Raw genomic sequence first — 26,636 nt, 5'->3', positions numbered from 1 at the left:
CAGGTGTTGGAGCCACAGTCAAGAAACGATGCATAACAGCTAAGGGTGTTTTAGGAACTCCGCTACACCTCTTGCACCCTTAGCTGTTACAAAATGCGCTGTAACCCACTGCTTCTTGGGGCTTATTGCTTTAATAAATTCTTGTGGCTGTACTTTCGAAACAGTACATGCTTATCTCAATGCAATTCCTGACCTCATAGATGTAGTAGTAACTCTAGATTTAATTTTTTGTTTTTATAAAGTAAGTTCAATTTGTGTAATTTTTCCTTTGCCGTGGACACAGAGTGTCTGTGTATTTACCCTAATATTTAGGTGAGTAGGTTCCACCTCTGTTCCACTTTACCCATTTTTCTCTCTCACACTTTCTGTCTCTCTCCTTCATTGTAAGTGAACAGTTAGCAGCCAAACGACTCTGACCTCTGAGCCTTTCTTTGGGTTTCTCTCTCCCACCGGCTTCATTCATTTATAGGACAACAGCTTTTCCCATGCTGTGTGTGTGCGCCGCCTAGACCCCTGCAGCCCTGCGTAGCCCCTCATCCCCCATCGCTTTGTAAAAAGACTTTTCAAAACCACCCTGCTCTGAATGGCTAATTGTAAGATTCTGAATGGGCCATCTCTGGAGGATTACTGGGATGTGGAAAGTACCCATGGTTCCTCTATTCCTGCTTTAATATCTTACTGTTTTTCCCCTTTGGCCAACAGGGGCCTGACAAGACCGACATCTCCCCCACCCCGACGAACCGCGTAGAAGACGTTACCCACAATGCCGAGCAAGAAAAGGACCAAATCAACAGCGAAAGGAGAAAAGTTTCCTCCAGGTAATCAGGGGTGAATAGTTTGCCAGCTAGTTTGTTTAGCCTTTGTGTAGTTTTGAGTTCATTTGTATACCGTCCCTCAGAGGTGATTCACACAAGCTTAAGAGTGTATCATCCAACGTGCTGCTTTACTTTTGATTTGTTTGCTGCGAGGAGGGCAGTGAGTCATAGAAGATGAATGCAAAACTGCTGTCCGTCAGATAAGCATCTCCTGAAGCCTGCTGACTTTGTGTGTGTTGGTTATGAGAGTCTTCATACTTTTATGATAAGCCTTTCCAGAAGGTGAATCAGTAGCTCAAGCATGCCATGCTATTTGTGTGGGTGGCATGCACACATGTTGGTTAATTTATTAAAGATTGCACGTCTGGTTCTCATTAGACTGTAGAACAGACCTCTGCTACCCTTAACTGCAACATGTCCAAGCTTTTGTTACTGACCTTCTGCGGCTCCATCTGGACTGTACTCTGAATGTTTCAAGAAGTTCGAAACCAAGTGGTTCGGGGATGAATATTTCACCAACGACTGTTGTTCTTAAGCTGATTTTAGAGATTTGATGGAGCGGTGCTGTATTAAAAACAGAAGACTGCTATAAATTAGTTCTTTGGAGGAACAGGGCTCTGGATCCCATCTCATCTGGCTCCGTTCTCTCAGCAGGAGTCTGGTAGAGTTTTTTTGATCTGATGTGGTGTGGAACTACAATATCCAGGACCTCTGTGATTTGAGTTGATTGGTCATTTACAGTATATGAAGATGAATGACGGTATAGTTGTGTTTCTAGTTTACATACAACTCGGCAGTTTACAGTCTGCTTTTATCTTCTGGGTGTAGTTTGACAGTCCCAGGTTAAAGGCTTTGGACTCCAAGAGTTTGTACATCTGTGTGATCTTTAACCCGTGTGTTCTACCTTTGGATATATTTGTAATTTTAAATAAGAAAAACTTTATTTTCTTGTTTATTTACCCTTAATTTGGTTCATATTATTTGATTTAACCAAAGCCCCCCAAATTGGTATCATTCAATGTTGAAGTCCTAGTGAAATTAAACATAAATATTTGTTATAAAAATCGTATCCGTGTGATTCATTTCCTTTTTAAAATGCATGTGCCCTCATAATCTTAAAGTCTCAAAATGCACTTCCGCCCTCTAATGGCTATCGGTCTCAGATGACATTTACATTTAGTCATTTAGCAGCCGTTTTTATCCAAAGCGATGATAAATTGACTATCGCGACTGGCCTAGCCATGGCCACTGTTTTCTATTCCGTTGCATTCGGAAATGCATCAGAATACGGAATTCAAAATAATCTCAACTTCCGGTTCACAGGGACTTTATTTCACCCGTTATGTCACAAAGTAGACAAAAAACGTATAGAGTCGCTGTTATCCTGAATCAACAATCATAGAATATAAGCATGTTATGATTCACCAACCTAATCTGACGGGTATTTGTAACTATTTAACGAGGTGGCTAATTCACGAAGAGGTCAATCACACAAAATGTAAGATTATTAGAAAAATATGCAATACTGAAGCCCCTCCCCTAAACCTAACGTCACTGGCACGAAAGCAAATCATACTAAAACGTATGGATTGATCGTGCAAATTCAAACACGTAAAAGCACCTCGTAAAATAGTTACGAATTCCAGAGAAAAAGTGTCAGATTCGCTTCATTTTTATGTTTTATATCTGTGGTCTATGGGATCGCTGACAGAATTCATGTCATTTTTCTTAATTGAAGAAAGTTACAGTTATGTTGTTAAATTATTATCAGTTTTTATGAAATATCAATGTGCCTATTGAAAACGCACGCAAAGTATGCTTTTTGCTCTTTAATATTGTCCTTTAGGTCAATTTGGGGTGAAGTTTACTTTGTGTCAACGACTGTGTGATAAATGTGTGTGTACTTATCATAAACGTGTGGGTTCTTTTTGCCTTTTGTGGAATTTGGACTGATTGCTCCTTTTTTCAGTTTGGCTCTTTGGCGAGAGACATCACTATGACTCGCATTATTATGTGTAAACACACTCAAAATGATTAACTTTGGAAAGCAGCCTGATTTTCCTACAATATTACATATTGAAGTGACTGCTTTCATGTGTTTATTTTGCAAAGTAATGTTAATCCTCTATTACAGATATCCACTAGTGATGGAGAAATAAATTGTTGAGACTTTTGATAATATTTAACAAATATCTTGATATTCATAATATAACTCTCGCTCTCTTTTTATGGTCCGCAGCCATTCCTTCTCCTCATCAGATGGTGAGAAAAGCCCTATAGAAAGCAATAATGTGAGACAGGATGAGTCGTTCTCTGCAGGAGAGGAAGACGAGGAGAAAGAAGATGAGAAGGTGAGAGAGACGAAGCGTCCTGTGCTGCCCGAATATCCTTAACCGAATAGATGATGTCATGATTTATGCATTTTATGATGGTTCAGTACACCAAAACTTGAAATGTGGTATCTCCGGAATACTGAATAGTAATCTTTGCTGTCTATTACTTGCTGCGTTCTAAGGCTTTTTCTGATATTTAAATGTATTTATAATGCGCTTTCCTCTTGACACATGAATTGGATTACTTTTTCCACTGAGTCGGCCGCAGTGCATTCTGGGATTGCTGACTAGAATTTGGCCACAAAGTTTGCATAATTCCACTCCTGACCTTTAGAAACAACAACCTTTGTATTGTGAGCACACCTACAGTACATTGTCTTAAAATGCTACCAACGTAGGCAAGGCAAGTCAAGGCAAGTTTATTTATATAGCACATTTCATACACAATGGTAATTCAAAGTGCTTTACATAGAAGAGTAGGCAGCTCACTAATGTTTATTCACACTGTATATCCATCAGCATCAAGTCTTACTGTAACATCCTCATCATCACTGATCTACAGTGGCTCCAGATGTCCTCTTAAATCCACCGTGGTTTTATCCAAGAACTCTCCTCACTCTTGCCCTCGCTCTGTCTGTCCATTCCTCCCTACCCTGAGGGTTTGTGTGTACTGCCGTTAAACAGACCACCAGCCGTGACATCACTCCTTCACTCTCAATCTTTCTCCTCATTGCTTTCTGGGAGAAAAAGAGTTTGTATTCAGTAGGTCTGTGGGGTGAGCGACTGTGACCGCGTGAACCTTCTTTTGCCAGAGAGGCGAACCATGGAGAGTGTTCTGGATTTGATTTCGCTTTTGTTTGTTTTCTGGAAATACGTTTTCAAGCAGTAATGAGTTTGTCAGATCCCACAGGCCTGTGTTAGGCACTGAATAAAGTTGAGACAAATAGCTTTTTTCAGTCAATATTTTGATGCAGTGGGGTCTAAGACAGGGATCCTCAAACTTTTTGACTACAAGGCCCCCCACTGTATTAAACAATATTAGGGGTTGAACAACCTTCGATTTTTTGAGGTCGACTATTATGTTATACATTTTTAGTCGAATAGTCAATGACGTCATTCATAAATAAAATAAGAGCTAGGGAATGTTTTGCCATGATTTGATGGGTGCGGGCAGTAAGACACACGTGTGTGCGGACTCCCGCAAAATAGCCTATAAGTATATAGTCTCTAAATACAAATAAACTGTTGTGCACAAGAGCAACAACAACTAAACTAAAATAAAACGATTTTAAAGCGCGGTGCTATGCTGTAAAAGAGCAGCAGGTGGATCTCTACAGCAGTCTAACGTTTTTTCAGATCTGAAGCATGTGTACAGCATTAGCGAACCCTCAGGCCCCTCTGGGATGACCTATCATAAAAGATAATATTGTGGCAAAGCAGACACGAGACGAACACAGTTGAAGTGCAAAATAACCCGAAGGGTGATTTATTAACAGAAATAACCAGAGTGTAAGTGTAAAGGGTCTTGGGGGTGGGTTGACTCGTGAGGTGTCCTTCCAAGTGCACGGTGAGGCTGGTGAGGGTTCGTGGCAGCTGTGAATTCCTGGGAACCGGTCATCAGGCACTGGCGTCTTAACAGGGAGACAAAAGATCTGCGTCAGTAGGCCCATCTCATCGTCGTAGCTCACCCATCTCTCTCTGCCGTGTGCTTTGATCCCGTTTGGTAACGCAGGGCAGCTGATTGTGGCCGTTTCCATGGCGCCGCTGATTGGGAGCTAGGCGCCTTGCCACAATATAAAAAAACTTAAAACTATTATTTTAAATAATAGTCGTCCGATTTTCCTTATTAGATGTGTATATTTGACTTCCTGGTTCAATGCGGACTCTATCCACGTGAGATTTCCAAGTCTCACGAGAGTAATTCAAGATCACGGAGCAGTCAAAGTTCTGCAATGTCATACGTTGTCTGCGCAGTCAAACGTGTGCTTACGTCGGGCGACTTCAATCAGCATACCGCTTGCTGACAGTACAGTAAATCAATGGGAGAGATTCATTTTGAGTGACAGTAAAACTATCATATCATCTTTCTAAACGTGCGCGCTCAGTTTTTGCTATCTTTCCGCCATCTGGGGGTTTGTTCACTAGCAATCTCGTAAAGCGGAAGAGGCACCAACTGCAACACCAAAAATAAAGAAGACGATGAAATCTGAAAAACATCATTCAAAACTGGGGATAAACTTTGTTATCAATCGTTATTAATGTCGACTATCGCTAATTCAATGGCCCCACTCACCAAAACTCAACAGTTTTACCCAATAAAGTGTTTCAGAGCTTGATATTAATGGGAAAAGTGTTTATTCAATATAAAAATGGACATGGCCCTGAAAGTCAGCTGTGGCCCCCTGGTGAGCCACGGCACCCTGTTGTCCACATCTGAAAATATGATATTTATCATTTAAATGTGAAAACAAACAACTATTCTTTTTCTCCTGTCAGGGTATGAGACTGTGTCCCCAGGAACTTCAATCTCCCTCTAGAGTTGAATCCTTATTTTTTTGTCTCTTCTATGTTAAACAGAGCACACAGAAACCGACAGAGAAGCGCTGTTCAGTGAGCACAGACAGGCCGAATCTTCACTCCAGAGCTCTAGAGGTGGATGAAGAACTGAAAACTCCCACACCAGCCCTCCAGAGACAGGACTCCAGTCAGCGCAGCATTAAAGGCATTTTAAAAAAGAGCCGCTCCACTGGCCTGGACGCAGAACCCCCGGAGCCCGAGCAAATCACGGTTCCTGTCACCAAAACCAGTGAGGAGCCGACTGTCGTTGATGAAAAGGAAGAGGATAAGGAGGATGATGAAGAAGAAGAGTATAAAGAGGGAAGGAGGCTTCAAAGAGAGGAAAGCAGCTCGAGTGAGACTCCTCGCACTCCTTCCCCGGATTCTCTGAGCAAAACACCCTCCATTTCCCAATCTGAAGAGGGGGAGGAGTCAGAGAGCAGCCTGGATGGGAGCATGAGCTCCTCTCTCAAAGAGAGGTATGATGGGAGTCTTTAAATTTTGTTGGATTTGATTGACAGTAGCGGTAGATATGGCAGAGGAGTTTCCATTAGGAAAATGAACAATGGTTTTACCACAGTGACCATCATTTAACTATGGTAAATTAGTGGTTCCCAATCCCATTCGCTGCTTTTATCGACAGATACCGATTATTGGCCGATATATCAGTGCATCTCTAATAAATACTGTAGAAGTATTGTTCATTGTCAATTCATGTTAGCTAATCCAGTAAATAATGCTAATAACTTCAGTCTTATTGGAAAGTTTTACTATGTTTTCTTTATTTACATGTTTTTCACTTTTAAGCTTAAATTGACATTTTTATTTGAATGTAACAAACACAAGCGTTTCCGATTTATTAAAAAGCACCGATGCTCTATGGTCTGAAGCATCTGCACACCTCCACAGTTTCTGTTCTAAACCTTTATGTGTTATCCGGCTGTGAATGAACCGAAGAAATGTAATATCTGTAAAACCACAATCTCAACACAGAAACTGCTTAAGTGTAAAGTTTAGCGTCTACTAACGGTCTCTATGGTACTTTTTTCTCTGTTTGGCAGGCTGGGGGAGATGAAGACCGATGAAGATGACAGGAGGAGCAAACTAAAGAAGTATAAACCCAATGTGGTCCAGATGTCCCTGGCTGACCGCTACTCACAGCTGCAGGAAAGCGAAACCGCATGGAAAAAGAAGGTACATGCACACAAACACACCCTCTGAAACCAATTGGGTCATCTTTCAATAACTAAGAAAAATGGTCCATGCTGACCAATGGAAAGCACAATAAAGCTTTTCGTTTTACACAACACATGTTTCTTCTTTAGGGTTAACTCTGTGTCATTGGCTGTAAGGTGGGGGGGGGGGCAGGAAAAGTTTGTTTTCAGCACTGAATTAGTGAGTTCCTCTGCTGGGCCGCCCTGTGTGTGGTAGAGAGGATTTACATTCAGCCTTACTGGTTCCTGAAACCCGATCGGTGCTTCAAGCTATATGCTACCTCAGCACAAACTTGCTTTGAACTAGATGGAGAAAGGCTGTCGGTTTCCCTTCGGTTTGGTTGCCCAGTTTATAAGTCTTTTCTAAAAAGATAGTTCCCCAAAAAGGAAATCATGTCATTATTTTCTCACGCTCATGTTCCAAACATTATAGGCCTATGCTATTATTTTTTAATGTGGAGCACTACATACAAGTTTCTTTCTGCAGCTGTTTCCATAGGAAGTAGTTTATTGTGAACATGTCTGTCAAGCTCCCTAAAACACAAAACAACATAATAACGTCATAAAAGAACATAGTTCTCCATTCAAAGTGTTCTCTGAATATAACATGTATCGACATGTTACTCTCACCCCCATGTCATTCCAAATCCGTATGACTTTCTTTTTTTCTGCAGAACACAAAAAAACTATATTTTGAACAACACTGGCCCTCATTGACTTTCATTGTATGGACAAAACCCCAGAGAGACGTCAGACCAAATCCAGTCTCATCTTGAGAAGTCCCATCTTAAACACAGATTCGGTGTGGCACACAGTCGTTCCCAAGTTTCTGTGGATAATCTTGGGCCTTATGCTGTCCGTCTGGCTTAAAATCAAGTACCGAGCGATACGATTTGTCAGCGGGGTTATTACTGACCTGAATTATTCCCAGTTCCTCAGCATTTGAAAGACGTTGTCGTCACAACGCACACACAAGTATGTCGTGGCAAGCTAAGCGAAACGCCTGTAAATTCTCTCTCTGGTGTGGTTCGACCAAAGAATGTGATTTAAGATGCAATAACAAACAGATTGAGGAGAAGACATACAGCTATAAAATCCACTAAGAAACATTTCAAGAAAAAAAGGAACATCTGTGTGGTTGTAAGACAACAGATAATGAGGTCTGTTATAGATTGTGTGAAAGAAAATAGAACAATTCGACACAGAGCTAGCGCAGATGTAGCTCTTTTGGCCTTGTAAGGAATAAATGCAATTCCGCACCCCTGACACCCCTTCGCATTTTGGCCAGACTCTGAATTTTCAATCGAAAACTTGGATTTGTGTCGACGAAAGGACTTTTCTTGCTAATCCAGCACTCTAATGTAACCATCCAGACGTCCTTGTCTATTTCAGGATCAATCACTCGCGTCCCTTTGAAGACTTTTCTATCGATAATTCCTTTTACACTAATTGAAGCTCAGGGTCGAAGCGGCAGTTTGCTAGAGACATTGGCTGACGCGCTGAGCGATGTTTTACACAGTCAATACGACTAAATCATTTGCTCGCTTTGTCAGATGATTCGGCCAAATGATTCATCACTGTTGTGGAGGATGGTCTCTCAAGGATCACCCTGCAGCTCCTTCAGATAAATCTTATCACGCAGAAAATCTTCCCGAGCCCAAGAGATCCGGGACACATCTCCTCCTCCTTTCAAATACGTTGAATCTGTCTTTCTTTCACTCTCACTTCCATTGATCTTTCTTACACTTCATCTAACATTTTTGTTAAGAGCTCACTGGAGGGCTGTTTGACAAGTGTCATCTTGGCTGAAACAGAGCTGACTGAAAACACAGAGGTAATTCCATTTCATGGGAAATCTTTTTGGGACCTGTAACAATGACCTCAGCCCTGATTCTCTCCGTCTCACTTTCTCTCACTCTCTCTCTCTGTTCCCCTGGGGGTCTTCTGGCTTTGCACCTCCTCAGTCGTTCACTCGCCTCATTTAATTCCTCTGGATCTCTCACAGCTGTACCGTCATTGAGTCATGATGAACAGCTTGCTCGGAAGCCTGAGCTGTTGGCTTTAGGTGATTATGATTTAAGTGTTAAGTTTCTTGAGTTGTGATTGGTTTTGAGTGCTGCAGCTTGCAGTCTTTTCAGATTTTCCCCTCTGCCCTGATTTTTGTTTTCCTAACTGGGTGAATCTCATGACAATGGTCCAGAATTTAAAAGCTATAATGTGAAATAGGGCTGTCACTTTATCTTATTTGATTTTTGATTCAATTTATTGTCATTACACACATACAAGTAGTGCAACGAAATGTATTTTCAATATACGGTTATCATGGCCAAAAAAATTCACGATAACCATATTATTATAATTATAAATCATCATTATTAGTCAACCTTTATGTTTGTCACTGGGTTTTGCCCAGTAGAGAGCTGTCAAAAAGTAGAGCTGTCAAATGATTAATCACGATGAATTGCATCCAGAATAAAAGTTTGCATGTACATAATATATACTATCTGTGTACTGTATATTGTCATGAACTGAGGCGAGGAACGTGGTGGAAGAACCCAAGTGCAGGCAGACACGGATGGTGACGGGGTTAACAGAGATTTTAATAAATAATAAACACAAAGCAAACACCCGCGATGGGGGGAAAACACTGACAAACTAAAATCCAAAACTGAAAACAAAGACTTCCCTCATGGGGGGCAAACATAACCAAACACAAGACTCACTAGATAACTTGACATTAAGCAGACCAGAACATGACCAAAGAACTCTACATACAGTGCCGGGAACAAGTACAGCATACAAGTCAACGAACGAGCACAAGACAATAGACATGAGGGCATCTTATAGGAAAACTAACAAAGGAGATAACAATGGGCAGGTGTGGGTAATGAGACACAGGAGGAAAGCAATACTAGGAACGAGAGGGGCGGGGCCAATGACGAGACTGGAGAGAACACATATCATGTCCTGATTGACAATAATATGTTTCTCTCCACATAAAACACGTAGGTCTGTCATGATTCTGCCCCTAGACCAGAAAACCAAGACAAGATTAAGCAGAATCATGACAGTATATATTAATTTAGCATTCATAAAAACATACACAGGTATATTTAAGAACTATTTTTAAATGACAATTAATAATATATAAATATATTTATATATTTATACTGTATATGATTGCTAAATATAAATAAATACATGTAAATATTTTATAGATATGTATGCATGTATATGTTTATGTTCATAGACTACCGGTCAAAGGTTTTGGGACAAGAGTGAAATGTTCCTTGTTGTTTTTAAAAACCTTTGATCTGAAAGTGTATTCTTAAATGTCTGAAATTAGTTTAGTAGACAAGAATATAATTTTGCAAACAAACATGGTTTATTTCATAACAAAACTAAAACTTTTTAATAAAATATGTTTTTGAAATGGATGTCTTTGACTGAATAATGAAGAAAGAGCAGCCAATAAGGGCACAGAATAGATGGGAACTCCTCAAAAAGGGAGACCTCAAGAAGCTGCCTGATAAAACTAAAAGAAAACATTTCTGCAAGATGATAAAATATGACATTTGAATAATTTTCTATTACTTTTAGTTACAACCTAAATTAAAATAAATATGAACACATAAGTGAGTAAGTGTCCAACATTTTTTATTAATATGCACATTACACAAACATAATATACAGTATTATGTAAACACAAACTTTTATTCTGAATGTGATGAATCGTGATTAATCGTTTGACAGGCCTAACAAAGTATTAAAAGTGCTTGTCAACTTCAAAAAACATAGTATTTCATTATTAAAAAAAAATCTGTTTCCTGAAAAACAGCACATTTGGACATCAAGATTTTGTAAGGACAGCGACGGACTGTAATTATACATATCACGGTTTTGTTTGTCAACAGATGTTTGGATATTCTCTTTACGTGAAAAAATAATCAGATCTGTTGGATGAATATCTGTAGATACAGTAGTTGATGAACAGTCCTTCAAAGGAATCTTTGACCAATTACATTTTACGAGTGGAAAAGAATGCAAAACTATCATAAATAGTCATTCCTTGCAAAATATAGTTTTGGAATGATATGAACAAAACATTTCTTCATGAGATTCACCCAAATATATTCAGAACGACCTTTTGACTTGTGTCTTTTACCCTCTTTGTCCTTCCTTCCTCACCCCAGGCACCTGCCCTATCTTCTCTGCTTTACCATAGTATATAGTCCCTTATCTCCAGGTGAGTAAAACTGTCCTGTGATTTCTCTGCTTGATTTTATTGACGTTTATGTGGATGTTTATGTGATTGTTGCGTCTGCATGTCTCTTTGCACTCTAAACACTTCTGTTAGTTAGTTTTTGCATATCCCATGAGAACTGCCTTCAGTTGGATGTTTATATCTGAATAATTCATGCTTAAACAATGAGCTCTTGTTTGTTAAATGAACTCTTGTTCCAAGGTAAATTGGCGGCTCTCCAAGGCTGCCAGCATCTCTTCTTAGATATAACTAAAGCTCAGGGTCATGAATAATATATTGTTTTGTTCCCAGGAAAATGAATGCATCTTCTTGCAAGGAGAACGTTTTTAACTCATTTCGAGCTGGAGTATCAGACATTTCCGTGTGTATTTTTTATTGAGCTTCACAGCTTTTGGCACTTTATATGTGCGAAACTGCATGCAGAATGTACATGTTTGAATTCCCATCAGAGGGACTGGAAACTCAAGGTATTATTTATCCACAAGGCTCGGAACATTAAATGCTTAAGTTTACAAGGGCCTTTCTTTACACGGGAACAGAAAAGGACACTTGCAATGACCATATGTTCCAGATGTGGGAGGAAGTTAGCAGTGGGTGCCCTTTGGTTTAGAAGCTCCAGTTTTCTCTTTTTTTTGGTCCTGAGGGTGTAATCTCACAGTAACACTGTGGAGTGTTATAGGAGTGACTGACTCCAATAACAGATTACCTGTGGCTATAACACCTCACATGGGGCTCATTTATTATGTGTCTGCTTCATAACAGAAGAGTGGCTGACGGCTGATGACAGATGGGGGATTTCATTCTGACACTTCATGGTGTTGAATTTTCCCTGGAGTATGAGATTTGGGTTAAATGTTGGTTGTTGATGTATGCAGGTCGCAGTTGTAACATTTGACACATTGAGCCGTGGTGCTTTTATGGGTAATGCGAGTGTGAATCTGACCAGGGTTATTATAGTTTTCTGAAATTAAACCTTTCTGGTTGAAATGAAATATAGGCGGTTTCATCTTTACAACATAAACAAACGTTACTGCGCATGCTCACTTTTGTGATCCCAACTTAACTTCCGTTACACATTCACAAACAATAGAGTTCCTGTAGAATATTTCTGATAACAAGCAAAAGAAACCGAGAAGAACTGTTACTTAACTTGTTTCTCCAATATTTTGAATTTAGACTCCGATGCCAAGCTTAACCACTAGATGTCAATGTACTATACGGTTTGTTTAATTGCAACCACAGGACCTATTCAACAAATTATTTATTTAATACAATTATTATACACAATAATAGTACACATTCATATTAACATAAATTAAGTCAAATATAAATGCTAGTTATATTGTTAGACACTAAACAAAAACAAACCTGAAGTTAACCTGGGGTCAGGGGCCCGTGAAACTGTGAAACAGTCTTTATATCAGACTAAATTTTAGTTGAAAACGTAGAATAAACTAAATTAGACACACAATTTCTAAATTTAATTTCCTCTTTTTTTCTTACTATGGTATCAATATAGCTTTCAAAACGATTCAAAAAGAAAATTCTGTTACAAAGTAAAAGTTCTGTTTTGACCGAGCCGGATGCAAATACATCCTGCTGTGATCTAAAGTAATCTCAAATTTGGTGTTACTCACTGGCTCACAGGTCCAGTCTAAACCCTTTCTCCCTAAAGTGAGCCAGGTGAATAACACCATTTGAAAGCATTTTTGAGTCTGTGATGAACTGCTTCATATTGCATTTACATGCAGACTCTAGGTCCCTCTTATTAAAATTCCCCACAGAACATGTCAGCTTAATTGAATAAACCATATGGCCTGTTTTGCTCTTTAACAGACCCAGGCGGTTTAGGGTCCTGTTACAGTTTGTCGACACAATGAAATTTACAATGAACTGACGGCGTCTTCATAAGCGAGGCAATGATGAATGTCTCTCCTGTTGCCAAGTGGACCGCAGGCCTATTAGCCCGGGCAGTAAAGTCAAAATAAAGAGTTATTGATTATTATTGCATGAACATGTTACTGCAAAATGTCAGGGAACGGCTTTTTGTGATGTACATCCATGGTAGTTCATTACAGTGGCAGAGTTTAGTTGCAAAAGCATGAATTCCATGAATCCTTTAATACAGAGCTTTTTGGTGTTGACTTTGATAAGTGAGTCTGTCCGAAGGTACATTCCTCGCGGTCAAAGTCTCGACTGTATTTGCAGCGTTTGAGTCATTGTTAGGTTGGACAGCTTGTTTCAAGCCTGGTTTATTTGCATGGATTGTGGTTCAATTTAACAAACTCAACTTAATGTGAGGTTTTGTGAGTCTGCTTAGTCCCTCTAGCACATGTGGAATGAAAAAACACAAATAAATGATTATATTAGTACAGTTCCCGTAGCTCAGTGGTTAGAACATGACGTTATCAAAGGCAACTTCGTGGGTTTGATCCCATGGCATTGCACATACATAAGAAACAAATGTATGATATAGTGCAATTTAAATGGCTTTGGATAAATGCATCTGCCAAATATATAAATGTAAATATATTTGTATTTTCAATAATTAATTCATATTATTAATATTTTGAATTATTGTTATTGATATTATTTATTTATATTCTAAATTAGATTTTATTTTAAATGTTCATTTCATTTTTAGCTATTTGGTTATGTGCTTTTGTCATTTTCTTATTTGCATTTATTATAGTGTTGCTATACAAATATCGTTTTTCAATTTTAGTTTTAGTTCAGTTTTAATTTATTTTGGGGATTTGATGTAACTTATTTTAGTTTATTGCACCATTTCTGACACTTTATTGAATTCCCTGGTCACCATCCACTTTCACTGAATGAACTTCACTGCTTTTGTAATGCCAAAATATTCATGTTGTTTTTCTCCGACTGTCTTTAGAAATCTGGTGCGGATGTAGAGCCAAAGATGTCACTGGCCGATCGGATGAAGATCTTGCAGGAGAAGGAGGAACAGTGGCAGGCCAAAGGCAAAGGAGCTTTCAATGACTCCACTCAGTTTTCCGTGGCCGGCCGAATGGCTAAGAGAGGTGGGGGAAAATCTTTTGAAATATTTAGTGCTTCCAGACAAATATGGGCGCGACAAACCAAACAAAAGCGTTTGCATATCTTGATCCCTGTAGACTGCATTTTGGGTTTTACTGTGCGTCCTGTTGTTCTGAGCCTCTCTGGAATGTTTCATGTTGACACATCTGTTTCCTATCAGGCTTGGTGTCACCTCAGAGAGAAGATCTGCCTATCATACTCAGCAAAAAGAACAGCAACAGCACACCAGTCAAACCATTGGAAGGTATCGTTTTTTGACATGTCTTCATGCTGTGTTGATGTGCTGAATGGTCAGAACCAGATGACATTTAAAGCGAAATGTCTCTCCGACAGAAATCTCAAGCCGTCCTGATGCTGAGGGAGATAAGAGACTTGACAAACTGGAATCATTCTTGGACAGACTTCACAATAAAGGTTATAAACTGTCATTTTGTGAGGCGTTGACTTGTCTGCGGTGGGCGGAGTTTTGAGAGGAGGGCATGGCCTAGCAAAATCAAAGAGCTATTACATCGAACTGAATAAAAGCTTTCATTATAAATGACGCTGTTATTAAATGACGTACCTATCCAATATGTTTCTCTTCATGTAAAGGTGTGCCGGGCACTAAGAACTCCACTATTGAGGTCACTGAGGAGAAAGAGAAGGAGGTGATGACACTAGACGATGACGAGATGTTTGGTCGATTCTACAGTTCAATATCGTCCACCACGCTGAGCTCTGCTATTATTCTGGATGAAGAAGAAGACTTCAGCAGCTTCCACTCAGACATGCCGAAGTGAGACTCTGTTTGAATTACTGCGCTGTTGAGATGCTGCCCTGCATATAATGTATCACAGTTGAATATGAATATTACAAATCCGAATTTGTTTAATCCTGGTAAAAATCTAGACTAACTTCGGCTGTTGAGGAGCATAAGCGTTCGGTGCGGCCCTGCAGGAGAACCAAGAGCTCAAGGAACCCTCTCCGTGCCCTGGCAGCTCGAGATGACCTCAGGCAGACTTACACCGAGCAGAGGCTCAACGTGGCCTCGGTGGAGACCAAAAGGATACAAATGGAGCGGAGTAAGATCATAGAGATGAGAATGATTTTATGTCGAGTTGATTGGGAAATGTGTTGACCGTGTCACCAAGCCAGTGTTGGACTTACGGTATATAGCCGCTTTGACTGGAAACATTTAATTGATCATTAAAGTAAATATGATGTAGTCAACCTCATGTCATTCAAAACCTGTATATGACTCTTCTGTGGAACACAAAAAAAGATATGTTGAGAAATGTCTCAGTGGTTTTGTGTCTATACAATGGAAGTCAATGGGGGTCCAATGTTCTTTGGTTACCGACAATCTTCAAAATATCTTCTTTTTGGTTCTGCGGAAGTCGTACATGTTTGAAATGAATTGAATTTGAATGTATGCATTTGCATGATACTATACATTTGTATCCGAGTATGCATACTCCTGGGATCGAAACCCATGACCTTGGTGTTGCTAGCACCATGCTCCAACCACTGAGCTTCAGGAAAAGAAATGACATGAGAATGAGCAAATGATAAAATAATTGTAATTTATGAATGAACTATCCCTTTAAGTTGAATCTCTGTATTAAGTACAGTAAGTATTTTGACACACTTTCATATGACATTGCTAAAGTATTACTTACAAAATGATCTGCAGTCATTATTTGATATAATGTGGTGATGTAGATGTTAGGAGCTTAATGTAGTACACACATTGCTCTCTACTGCTAAATGAGCTATTAAAATGACTATATAGCAATTGCTGACACTGTTATTTTCTGTCTTTAGTGGCTAAGCACTCGAATCTGGCAGATGCTGCATTGGCAGGTCTGGCCAGTAAAGAGAACTTTAGGAAAGTCAACTTGAGGAGTGTGAAGTCTACAGAGGTGGTGACCAATAACAGCGCCGTGCCTTTTCACAAGCTCATGCTCATCCACATTAAAGGTAAATCATTTTGTAATAAAAAAACGTAAGTACGTAACACATGAATACATTTTTCATGTTTTTTAATGTATTTTACATGAAATTGTATAAACGCATTACATTCAATATTTAATATTCATATACAATTTTGCAGGTTTCGCCATTAAAATGAATTAATACAAGTTTTGAAACGAATATCGCAGTGTTTATTATAAAACAAACATTCCGTGCAGGACATCATTTTTTTTATTCATGTGCCCTCATGAGCTTTCATTTAAATCTGAAAAAGCACTACTGCCTTCTAGTGGTTGTTCTTTTCTGATGACGTCAGGTTGACAGTTTGGGCAGAACATCCATTAACGCCGACCCCATCTTCAAAATGAAACGTCTGCTTTTATACATCCAATCAATTTGCAGTGACAAACTCAAGCCACGCCAACGGTTTTCTTCTTTGATATTGCATTTCTCTCTAAATATGTCTGAATTATACGGAGGTAAAAGCGATCACCACTTTTGGGTCACGGGGACCTTAATGAACTACTACTTTTGGCAGGTTTTGTTAAGTTTCTGTGGCTTTCAGTTGATGGTAAATACACATGTGTTGATCTATTTTGTTTGTACTTACACGCAGGGCGCAGGCACATTCAAGTACGTCTGGTTGAACCCACAGCCCGCTCTCTCAACAGTGGAGACTGCTATATGCTCATCACTCCCAAACACTGCTTCCTCTGGTGTGGAGAATTTGCAAATGTCATTGAAAAGGCCAAGGTATGAATCAAAACCCAGGCACAGAGCTCATTACATAAAATATAGTCTTGTAGAGCCAAACTTTTTTCAGACTTTCTGCTCAATGGATGGCCGTTACTCTGGCCAGAAAACGTCCACATAGAAAAGCCCATTTTACTTTCATGTAAATAATCCGAACATTGTATAAAACCAGATTCAAGCTTGCTGTTTTGAGAATGCTCTTGTTATTTTTGTCTGCATGTGCATCGGACAAACCGAGTATATGTGTTTATATGATAGGGCTCAGAGATGGCCCAATATGTTCAGACTAAGAGAGATCTTGGCTGCAAAGCCGCACAGGTAACCTTGCTGGAAGAAGGTATCAACACTGAGAATCGGTCAGCCAAAGAGTTCTGGAGTCTGCTGGGAGGAAAGACTGAATACAGAGGTACGTATACACTGACACCTGCCAGGACCTGCACATGGAGCACAGATGTTGAGATGCGGAAAAGAATTCACACACAATAAACAAACCCATTTACAGTGCAGTGGAAACACAGCGTTCCCAGAACTCAGACGGAGCCCAGGCCATTGTCAGCATTCACACATGTTAAGCTATCAGAGAGAGATTACCCAAAATGCCATTAATCAAATTAATATGTATAGTATGACCCTGGTGTTATTGTACATGGTTGAGTCCTGGTTATTTTAAAGGACACAAAGGTTTGTTTTCATAATTTGAGATAAAGAACTCTCTGCTTGTTTTTGCAAACCAGACGTGTGAGGGAAGGAAAGTTGGCAAATAATATGAAAGTAAATTATTTATTATTCATCAAACCCTAAAGCTTTACGTAATATTTTTTACCTGATGAATATTCACCCCAAAATTATTAAATAATTTAATTTAATTTAATTTAATTTAATTTAATTTAATTTAATTTAATTTAATTTAATTTAATTTAATTTAATTTAATTTAATTTAATTTAATTTAATTTAATTTAATTAAAGATCTGAGTAAAGTAAAGTATTTATTATATATATATATCATATGTTATATGTAATTGATTATCAGTGAAGACAAGAGCTCCAGTTTGTTTATGTAAAATAATAAACGTACATTTCTTGACCTATTTTTCAATTTGTTCGGGTAAATAAAAGCTGTTTATTTTCAAAAAATAGTCTAATTCCAAAAATGTTTAATTTTAAGGTTACAATTAGGGTTAGTTCTGTTCTATTTCATTAACTATATAAAGAGGTTAACTGAAATCATGTTTTTATTGAGCTTGTTAGCTGTGTTTTTGAGTTGTTGTTGTTATTATAATTAAATAACAACAACCCAACTGCATTGATATAACTTGGAACAGACGATAAAAAAACGTAATGGAAACTTCTATTGTTTAGTAAATGTAAGGAGTAACATAAACTAACAATGAGCAGGATTTGTTTAGCTTTTTGTAAAAAATTGGATTTGGCATTATGTTAAAAATGCTGATACAATTTTTCATGTTAGTTTAAAGTGCATTCACTAATGTTAAAAGTAACAACTTTTGATTTTCAAAAGGAATTAACAAATGCTGAAATTGACACAAACAAGGCAAATAAATGCTTAGACTTATTAGATGTATTATTCATTGTTAGTTCATGTTAACTAATGCATTGACTAATGTTAACAAAATACAACCTTATTGTTAAATGTTATCAAACAATAGAAGTTTCTATTATATAGATGAGTAAATGCGTGTGTTTTACAGGTGCAGGAGAGCCGGAGGAAGACGAACTTTATGAGAGTGATATAGTGGAGTCAAACGGTGTCTACAGGCTGCTGGGGGATAAACTGGTTCCTTATGAGGAGGCCTGGGCTTCTATCCCCAGCGTCTCTCTGCTCAACTCTAAAGAGGTCAAACATCTTAAGCCTGAACTTTTCTCACCCCATGCTAGTAAACTTTACTCACCGGAACGTATGTGTTTATGTGGCAGGCGCTGGTGTTTGACTTTGGCAGCGAGGTGTACGTCTGGACAGGGAAGGATGTTCCACTGAGCGATAGGAAGGTGGCGGCACAGCTTGGCAAACAGCTCTGGAGCGGGCCGTACGACTACAGCACATGCAGGGTCAACCCTGTTGACCCCTCCTCAGCTGATAATGACACTCCTAAGTGAGCGAGCACTCCATTCATTCCTGTGATTTATATAGTTTGTTTGACGCCATCAAGAGTTGAACGAGCTAAGCATATTGAAATGAAGATGACGTCTTTAGCCTTGAGAGTTTTATTTAGCTCAGTAGATTTAAGCTATAATAGAATCAGCAAAACAGCCAGGAAAAAACAGCACATATGGCATATTCTCAGAATCACTGATATCTGAATGTTATGCAACCTCAATACTGCCCCCAAGTGGTAACGTGTAGTGCTGTCGTATAAGTGGTTGAAAAGACCACTTATACCATCAAAAAATGAAATTCTTAAAACTGACTCCAAATTAAAAGCACATTTTATAAATGTTCCAACTACATGATAGGTATCTCTGAAACAGGTGTTCTGCGAAACCACATCACCTTTTTCTTTTATAGCCCTAGGCTCTGTAATACAGTACAAAAGAAACGGAGAACTGGGAGGTGCTCTCGGGCTGTCAATCAATTTTATATTGAAGACTTTGAATAGACTTTGAAGGTTTTGGTGAGGGAGCCTGTGGATTATGGGATGGTGGGTTTTATACTGAACCTGTGATTATTAGATGGAATCGTAACAAGTTGAATGATTCTAGATTATATTCTTTTGTATACATTCTGGTAAAAAATGTTTTTTATAACCTGCTTTTCACTAGGTATACGTTAAAAATATCTAAGCATTAATATTTTCAGATGCATTTGACCATTTAAAATGGCAATTTTTTGAGGGTGCAATAAAATAACATTTTCCCGAAAAATTAAATTTTTTGAGAAATGTCTCAGTGGAGATTGTGTATCCATACAATAGAAATAAACGGCATTCAATGCTGTTCTCTCACCGACATTCTTCAGATATCTTCTTTTGTATTCTGCATAAAAAAACTATTAGAAAGGTTTGGAGTGACATGAGGGGGAGTAAATGATGAAAGAATTTTCTTCTTTTGGGTGAACTATCACTTTAAGCTGAAATTGCTTAAATGTAGAATCATCAGTCTTTTGAGGAATGGCTTTTTTAATTCAAGGTGGGATCATTTATACAGTGGCTGTATTGAGCATTTCACTTTCCCCCGATCCTAGTAATAGATCTGCAGCACTCTTTTTAATATGTGTAGCATTTGCTTATATTTCTGCTCTCTGAACACAAGGGTAACACTCCCAACCGTATTAATAAATCTTGTCGTCTGACCTCTTGTGTGAGTAGACAGGGTGAAGGAAGGCCGAGCTGGGCACTGTTTGGCCGGCTGTCAGAACACAATGAGACCGCTCTATTCCGAGAGAAATTTCTAGACTGGGCCGAGAGGAAACCCAACAAAGAGGAACCAGCAGCAGAGGAGGTGAAGAGTCCTGTGCATCACCAACTTCCAACCTGTGACTCCGATCTAAAGCCTTGTGATGTGTCTGAGATGTTGGAGACCGGGCCAGGCCCGGTGAGTATGTTGCTGGAGGGCGTGAATGTTCACAGAGGTTACGGATTGATTCGTTCCGAGGACGGGCGACAGGCGGAGCTGGCCACCGTGGCTGTGGACGCGTGGCACATTCGTGAGTTTGATGACTTTGAGATTCCTCCGGAAAGCGTGAGTCAGCTGCATGAGGGCGACACCTACGTCATCCGCTGGAAGTACTCCGTCACTAATGTTGGTGAGTGCGGTTTGTCACACTAGAGCTCCTTAAAGTTTAGTTTATGCTTGTGAGTCGTAGCCTACGCAGAGCCGCTTACTCTACGCCGTAACCTTGACACACGTAGATGCTACGGCATAGGTCTGACGCACAAGTAAAAATCGGGCTTGAGGTGCAAACAACTATTCTGATTGACAGAAAAGTTGAGAAACGTGACTTGTAAAGTCATCATATTTTTCATAAACGTAAAACCCGACCAGCAAGGTGAAGCGGGGATAATCAAATTCAGGTTCAGACCTTATGAAGGTGTACCGACATAATTCAATAAGGCTGGAGAGCTGCTGAATATTTTATTGCTTTTGTTTGCAGTGGGTAAAAGACAAAAGCCTGGTGAAGTGAGCACGGCTGGGCCAGGGAGGGAGCGTACCGCTTGCTTCTTCTGGCAGGGACGTCACTCCAGCGTCAGTGGGCGAGGAACATCTGCTCTCATGACTGTCGAGCTGGGCAACCACAGGGGGGCGCAAGTGCTGGTCACACAGGGGAAAGAGCCGCCTTGCTTCCTGCAACTTTTTCAGGGTGGGCTAATCATCCATCAAGGTTCGAGGGAGGATAGCTCGAATAACACGGGTAACACATTGTTCATTAATTCATAATTAAAGCATAATTGTTCAAATGAATTTGAGAGACTCAAGACACGCTCATGTGTACTGTTGTGTGTGAATCAGGTGACTGGCGTTTTTTCTCTGTCCGTGGAGAGACAGTGGTGGAGGGGTGTCTGGTCGAGGTGGACTGCTCTTGTGTCAGTTTGCGTTCTCGTGCTAGTTTGGTGCTGCTGGGGGTACAGAACGGGCAGCTGTACCTGTGGCACGGCTGTAAGGCTCATCCCGGAGCCCGGCAGGTGGGCAAGAGGACTGTGGAGCGACTCACTCAGACGTAAGCAGTTTTAGACGCAAGGGCTTACACTTTATTTATATGTGTAAAATGGCTTGATGAGCATGTGGTTATGTATGTGTATATGTACGTATGTACAGGTGTCCTCGTGAGCTGGGTTTGAACAGTAACAGCAGTTTGAAGGTTCATGAAATAGAGGAAGGAACTGAGCCGGAGGAATTCTGGGTAGCTCTTGGCAAGCAGGACAGGAAAGCCTATGACTGCATGCTGGAAGGTACGGTACAAAAAATAAATTGTGCATATTGTGGTTATATATTCATGCGCAATATTACTCCGTCACACATGGAGTTTGTTCAGGAGACTAAACTTGCAGTTGATTTTAATTGTGATTGCATGTTGCTAATAACATTACATCACATTAATCATTCCATTGAACAATTTAATTGGGTGAATTATAATTATATGTATAATTAACATTGATTTGACTTCATCCCCTTTGGATAAAATGTTTAGTAATTAATTTTCACTTTTTACAGTGCATTATGGGATTGCCTTCGTTGCAATGTGTTACACATGATACCTTCAAGGGATATTTCACCCTAAAACGAAAATTCTGTCATCCTGTACATCCTGTTGTTTCAGACCTGTATAAATATTTTTGATCTGTTAAATAAAAAAGGAGATATTTAGAATAATGTAGCAAACCAATTCATCCATGGCACCATTGACTACGACAGTAGTTTTCTTTCCTACTTTGACTGTCAATTTTCCCTCGGAATTGTTTGGTTACAAACATTCCTCTAAATATCATCTTTTGTGTTCATTGGAACAAATAATTTTTTAAAGGTTTGAAACAACTTGAGTACACGATGACCAAATTTGTACATTTTTGGGTGAACTGTCCCCTTAAATAGTTTTCTTTTTCAGAGGTGGACAGTAGTGAAGTATTTCTTCTCAAGTACATTTTTCAAGCATGTACTTATTCCGAAGGTTTTTATTTTGGAAAGTTTTTACTTCACTACATTATAAAGCATAAATCATACTTTAACTACCTTCACAAATAATTATTTTCACGTGTTTTACCTATATTACTAAAGTACCTAAAAATCTAATAATTTCTTTACCTTATGTAAAACCTTTGAGTAAAGATTCTAGTCAAAGACAAGTAAAAAAGTAGTAGATTGGCCAATAAATGTTCATTGTTTATGTTTTCGGTCGAAAACAAAATGTAGGCCGATATATTGTAGCTGATAAATCATAAATAATTTCCTCTGGTTAAATTTCTTCAGCTGCACGCTGCTCACTGTCTAAATACAGTACATTACTGTCTTTTTGTCATGACCATTCACTTACTGCTATTAGCATAACATTGTTGATGTAGGTACAGTATGTAAATACAGTATTTATGAATGTGTAAATTAACTAGTAATTTTATATTAATATTTAGATACTGTATATCAGTTACCAGCGTCCAATGTTTAATAATTACCGGTTATCGGCCAAAATTTGCATATTGGTGTAACCCTAGAATAAAGGGAATACAAAATGTTAACTTGACATAAATAATGATGTCCTTACATGTTGGTTACATAGCTTGCTCACTTTTTGCTTGTGTGATTTTGATGTAATTTAACATATTTTAGAACTGCAATTAAGGATGTATATGTACTTGCAGATCCAGGAAAGTATAATTTCACGCCGCGTCTTTTTCGTCTGAGTGCCAGCGGTGGACATTTTAAGGCAGAAGAACAGTTCGGCCCGACCCAGGTGTCGGGCACCATCATGGCAATGCCATTCCTGCAGGAAACCTTGTATTCAGCACCTCAGCCTGGTACATAAACTTATAACCCAGGGTTATCCAAACATACAGTATCGTAATTCAGGAGGGCCACTGTCCTGAGTTTTTTTCACGGATTTCTCGTCTTGTCTTTGTAGCTCTGTTTTTGGTGGATAACAAGATGGAAGTGTACCTATGGCAAGGACAGCAGCCGGAAGATACAGAATGTACTGGCTCGGCAAAGATTCGCTGGGACAGTGAGAGGAAGTGTGCCATGGAGACGACGCTTCAGTACTGCCAAGGTCAGGAGTTCTTTGTGCAGGACGCAGGTTTAAATAATATTGTGTGCCAAGGTTTCTTGAGAAACTGCCTTTGGCTCTATTGCTTTCAAAGTACTTTATCTTTCGTATAGATTTACTGTAGATGCGTTGCACATAACCAGTATATGTTTGTGTGACTGAGTTCATTTACACATAACAAGTCATTATAAAAAAATATTTTTTTACAATAACATTTATGTTTAAATAAGTGTCAAAATTCTGTATTTCACATTGGCAAAACAAAATAAGTTTTATTCATGCGTTGTTTTAAGTGAGTGTTTTTGCTGTATAATAAAAAGGGTTTATGTGTTTGTTCTTCAGGGAGGAACTCCAGACGACCTCCTCAGGCTTACCTGATCCTGGCTGGGGCAGAGCCGCTCACCTTTACCAACATCTTCCCTTATTGGGAGAAAAAGCCTGAGATTAAAGTGCAGGTGCTGTGCACCACACATACTGTAGCTTTCATCATGCTTTTGGGTTGCTTCTTTTCTCTTGGTGTAATGATTTGATGCATGCTATTGGTTGTCTATCATGAATGAATGCAAGGGTGCTTGGTCTATTTTATCAAAGACTAAGTCATAAATCCAAAACCTAATATTGTTTAGCTTCAAAAAAATACAAAAGCCAAACATTTTGGGCTTTCAAACTCACGTTTCTCTGTAAAACATGAGTTACATTTTTAGGAATATCTTTTTTACCCTTTTTATATACTAGAACTGAAAGGGTGTGGTGCCATTACAGTAAAACAGTTGTCCATATGATGGCTTTGTGTGTGGAATATACACCAAAATTTGTTATCCTTTAATAGTAGCTCTCAATTCAAATACACCTATAGTGGTCAGAAACTAATGTCATTGGTTTAATGATGAAAAACCATTAGATTTTATTTTATTTTGTAGGGGGATCTGTAAAATAAATAACCTGAAAAATAAAACCCTGTGTGTCATTAATTTGCCACTTGTATGTCCGTGCAGGTTGAAGGAGCCCGTAATAAAGTGATCCTGGTTAAAGAATCTCTGTTGAAACTCAGCAGACAGCAGTACAGCGTACAGGAGCTCACGTCAAAGCCCCTGCCAGAGGGAGTCGACCCCCTACGCCTCGAGTGCTACCTGTCCGACAAAGACTTCCAGGTAATATCTTCATCAACCAGTGCCCGCACGTGGCCCTAACTGATCTAAAATATCAAATTAAGGAAATGAGTTTCGTACTAAATGGTCATGATGAAAAGGAGTTACTCTTGTCTGAGCTCAATCTAAAAACAGCGGTTTGTCAATGAAGGTCAGCAAACTCCCAATTTGGCTTAATGGTTTTCCAATGTGGCTTTTTTGCCTGCCAGCTTAATTAACCATTGCCAGCTTTCCGCAAACCGGCACATTTTAGAAGTCCTTGCAAGGCTTTGCTGACAGCAGCATATTCCAGCGTATGTTAACGTAAAGCAAAAATAATTGAAGCTGACAGATTGGTTTTCTTTTTTGCAGAGTGTTTTGGAAATGACACGGGATGAATTTCACGCACTCCCGAACTGGAAACAACACAATCTGAAAAAGGGCAAAGGCCTCTTCTGAACGAAAAGAACTCTCTCGTCTGCAGTCTGTTGTATATTCACTTACAGCGATGATCTCCTAAGAAATGTTTTATTTTCTCTTTGCTTTTTACAAATCTTTTTAATGTATAGCATCAATATGTACAGTATGAAATCTCTCGGATCTCTGAAATCCACCTACAGCTTAAACTTACTTTATCCCCGAGTAGCTTTTGGTTAAAAGACTTTTCTACAGATTTTAAGTATGCAAAAGTGTACGTTTTGGGAATAGCGTCAAACATGTCGACATAAATCTATGTCTCATACAAACCAGAATTATAAATATGTATAATATTTTATTGTTTTAACCCTGTTGCTGTCAAAGTGTGACTTTTAAATTCAGTAAACACTAATAATGAAAGTTAATGTTAAACATGTTAAAACAGATGGCCTTCACGATGAAAAGTGAATCACTAAAATTAAAGCCAAAATGTATGCATATTAAGTGCACTGTCACTTGCATGTTCATAAATAAATATACAGTGTTACGTGATTCTGATGGCTTTAATGTGACTGTATCATTAAAACTGTCAATAATATGACAAATAACAAATGTCTGTGTTTGTTTTTTCAAGGGCACGTTACTGTATTTGTCCATTGTCAAAATGATGCCACGGTAAAGTGGAGCTCCTGGTTGGAAGTAAACAAGTGCAGTTCAAGCTCACGCCACTAGGTGTCAGATTCAATTTGTCCCGTTTCTCACGAACTGACCATAAAATGCAAGCTAATGTTGCAGCACAAGTTCAGTCCAGTTCGCTGTTTTATAATCGTTGCTAGTTTAATATCGAAACATTGTAATGATTCTACTGAAAACTTTGGGTATTGTTGGTTGCTGGTCGTAGTCTAATGTTTCAAACGTATGTCTCGTACTGCATGACGGTGAATATTGCGCGAGCTCTCTGCTGTGAGAGAAACAGGTAAGTGCATCAATGAAACATTGACCATATACGAAAATATAAGCTTAAACTGTACGGTAACCTTGTGATATAACGCTAGTGATTATATTTGCATACTTTGTAAATGTAAAAACTGTTAATAATAATCTTAAATGAATAGTTCGAAAAAAAGGGAACAGCCCCGCTCATCCCTACGGCAAAAAAACTTGTGTCGTTTGTCCATGAAACAAATTACACAAGACCTTGATATGTCAGTTCTTAGTGACCACGTCTGTCTTTGTTTACTGTCTGGGCAAAAATTAAATATATATGCGTTAATTCATCTCGCAAAACGACTCTAAATTACTTTTAAAGGGCCAGTTTACCTAAAAAGATGACAAATCGGTCATCATGCATTCACTGTCATGTCGTTTCCATCCTGACCCTTCTGTGAAACAGAAGTGAAGCTTTTTGAGAAATGTCCGATTGGTTTTGTGTCCATA

The 26,636-nt window shown here is 38.9% G+C and overlaps 1 protein-coding gene across 3 annotated transcripts in view; it reads left to right on the top strand.

Annotated features, from left to right (window-relative positions):
- svild (supervillin d) overlaps positions 1-25,808 on the top strand; it is a 51,522-nt gene extending 25,714 nt beyond the window's left edge. For all 3 annotated transcript variants that reach the window (XM_079476431.1, XM_079476432.1, XM_079476433.1), the window contains exons 5-27: positions 703-818; positions 3,055-3,166; positions 5,726-6,183; positions 6,766-6,898; positions 14,079-14,226; positions 14,403-14,486; positions 14,576-14,656; positions 14,834-15,017; positions 15,131-15,303; positions 16,046-16,201; positions 16,812-16,948; positions 17,207-17,354; positions 18,659-18,804; positions 18,885-19,060; positions 20,273-20,709; positions 21,058-21,315; positions 21,414-21,621; positions 21,720-21,853; positions 23,255-23,410; positions 23,515-23,658; positions 23,998-24,110; positions 24,651-24,806; positions 25,155-25,808. In XM_079476431.1, the coding sequence (XP_079332557.1) occupies positions 703-818; positions 3,055-3,166; positions 5,726-6,183; positions 6,766-6,898; positions 14,079-14,226; positions 14,403-14,486; positions 14,576-14,656; positions 14,834-15,017; positions 15,131-15,303; positions 16,046-16,201; positions 16,812-16,948; positions 17,207-17,354; positions 18,659-18,804; positions 18,885-19,060; positions 20,273-20,709; positions 21,058-21,315; positions 21,414-21,621; positions 21,720-21,853; positions 23,255-23,410; positions 23,515-23,658; positions 23,998-24,110; positions 24,651-24,806; positions 25,155-25,241 (3,945 nt within the window). In that variant the 3' untranslated portion in view covers positions 25,242-25,808. The remainder of the gene's footprint in view (positions 1-702; positions 819-3,054; positions 3,167-5,725; positions 6,184-6,765; positions 6,899-14,078; positions 14,227-14,402; positions 14,487-14,575; positions 14,657-14,833; positions 15,018-15,130; positions 15,304-16,045; positions 16,202-16,811; positions 16,949-17,206; positions 17,355-18,658; positions 18,805-18,884; positions 19,061-20,272; positions 20,710-21,057; positions 21,316-21,413; positions 21,622-21,719; positions 21,854-23,254; positions 23,411-23,514; positions 23,659-23,997; positions 24,111-24,650; positions 24,807-25,154) is intronic.
- Positions 25,809-26,636: the final 828 nt, after the last annotated feature.

This window comes from Barbatula barbatula, assembly GCF_947034865.1.
Source record: "Barbatula barbatula genome assembly, chromosome: 16".
Taxonomy (NCBI): Eukaryota; Metazoa; Chordata; class Actinopteri; order Cypriniformes; family Nemacheilidae; genus Barbatula; species Barbatula barbatula.
The sequence above is the reverse complement of the archived record's forward strand: the minus strand, read 5'-3'. Positions and strand labels throughout refer to the sequence as shown.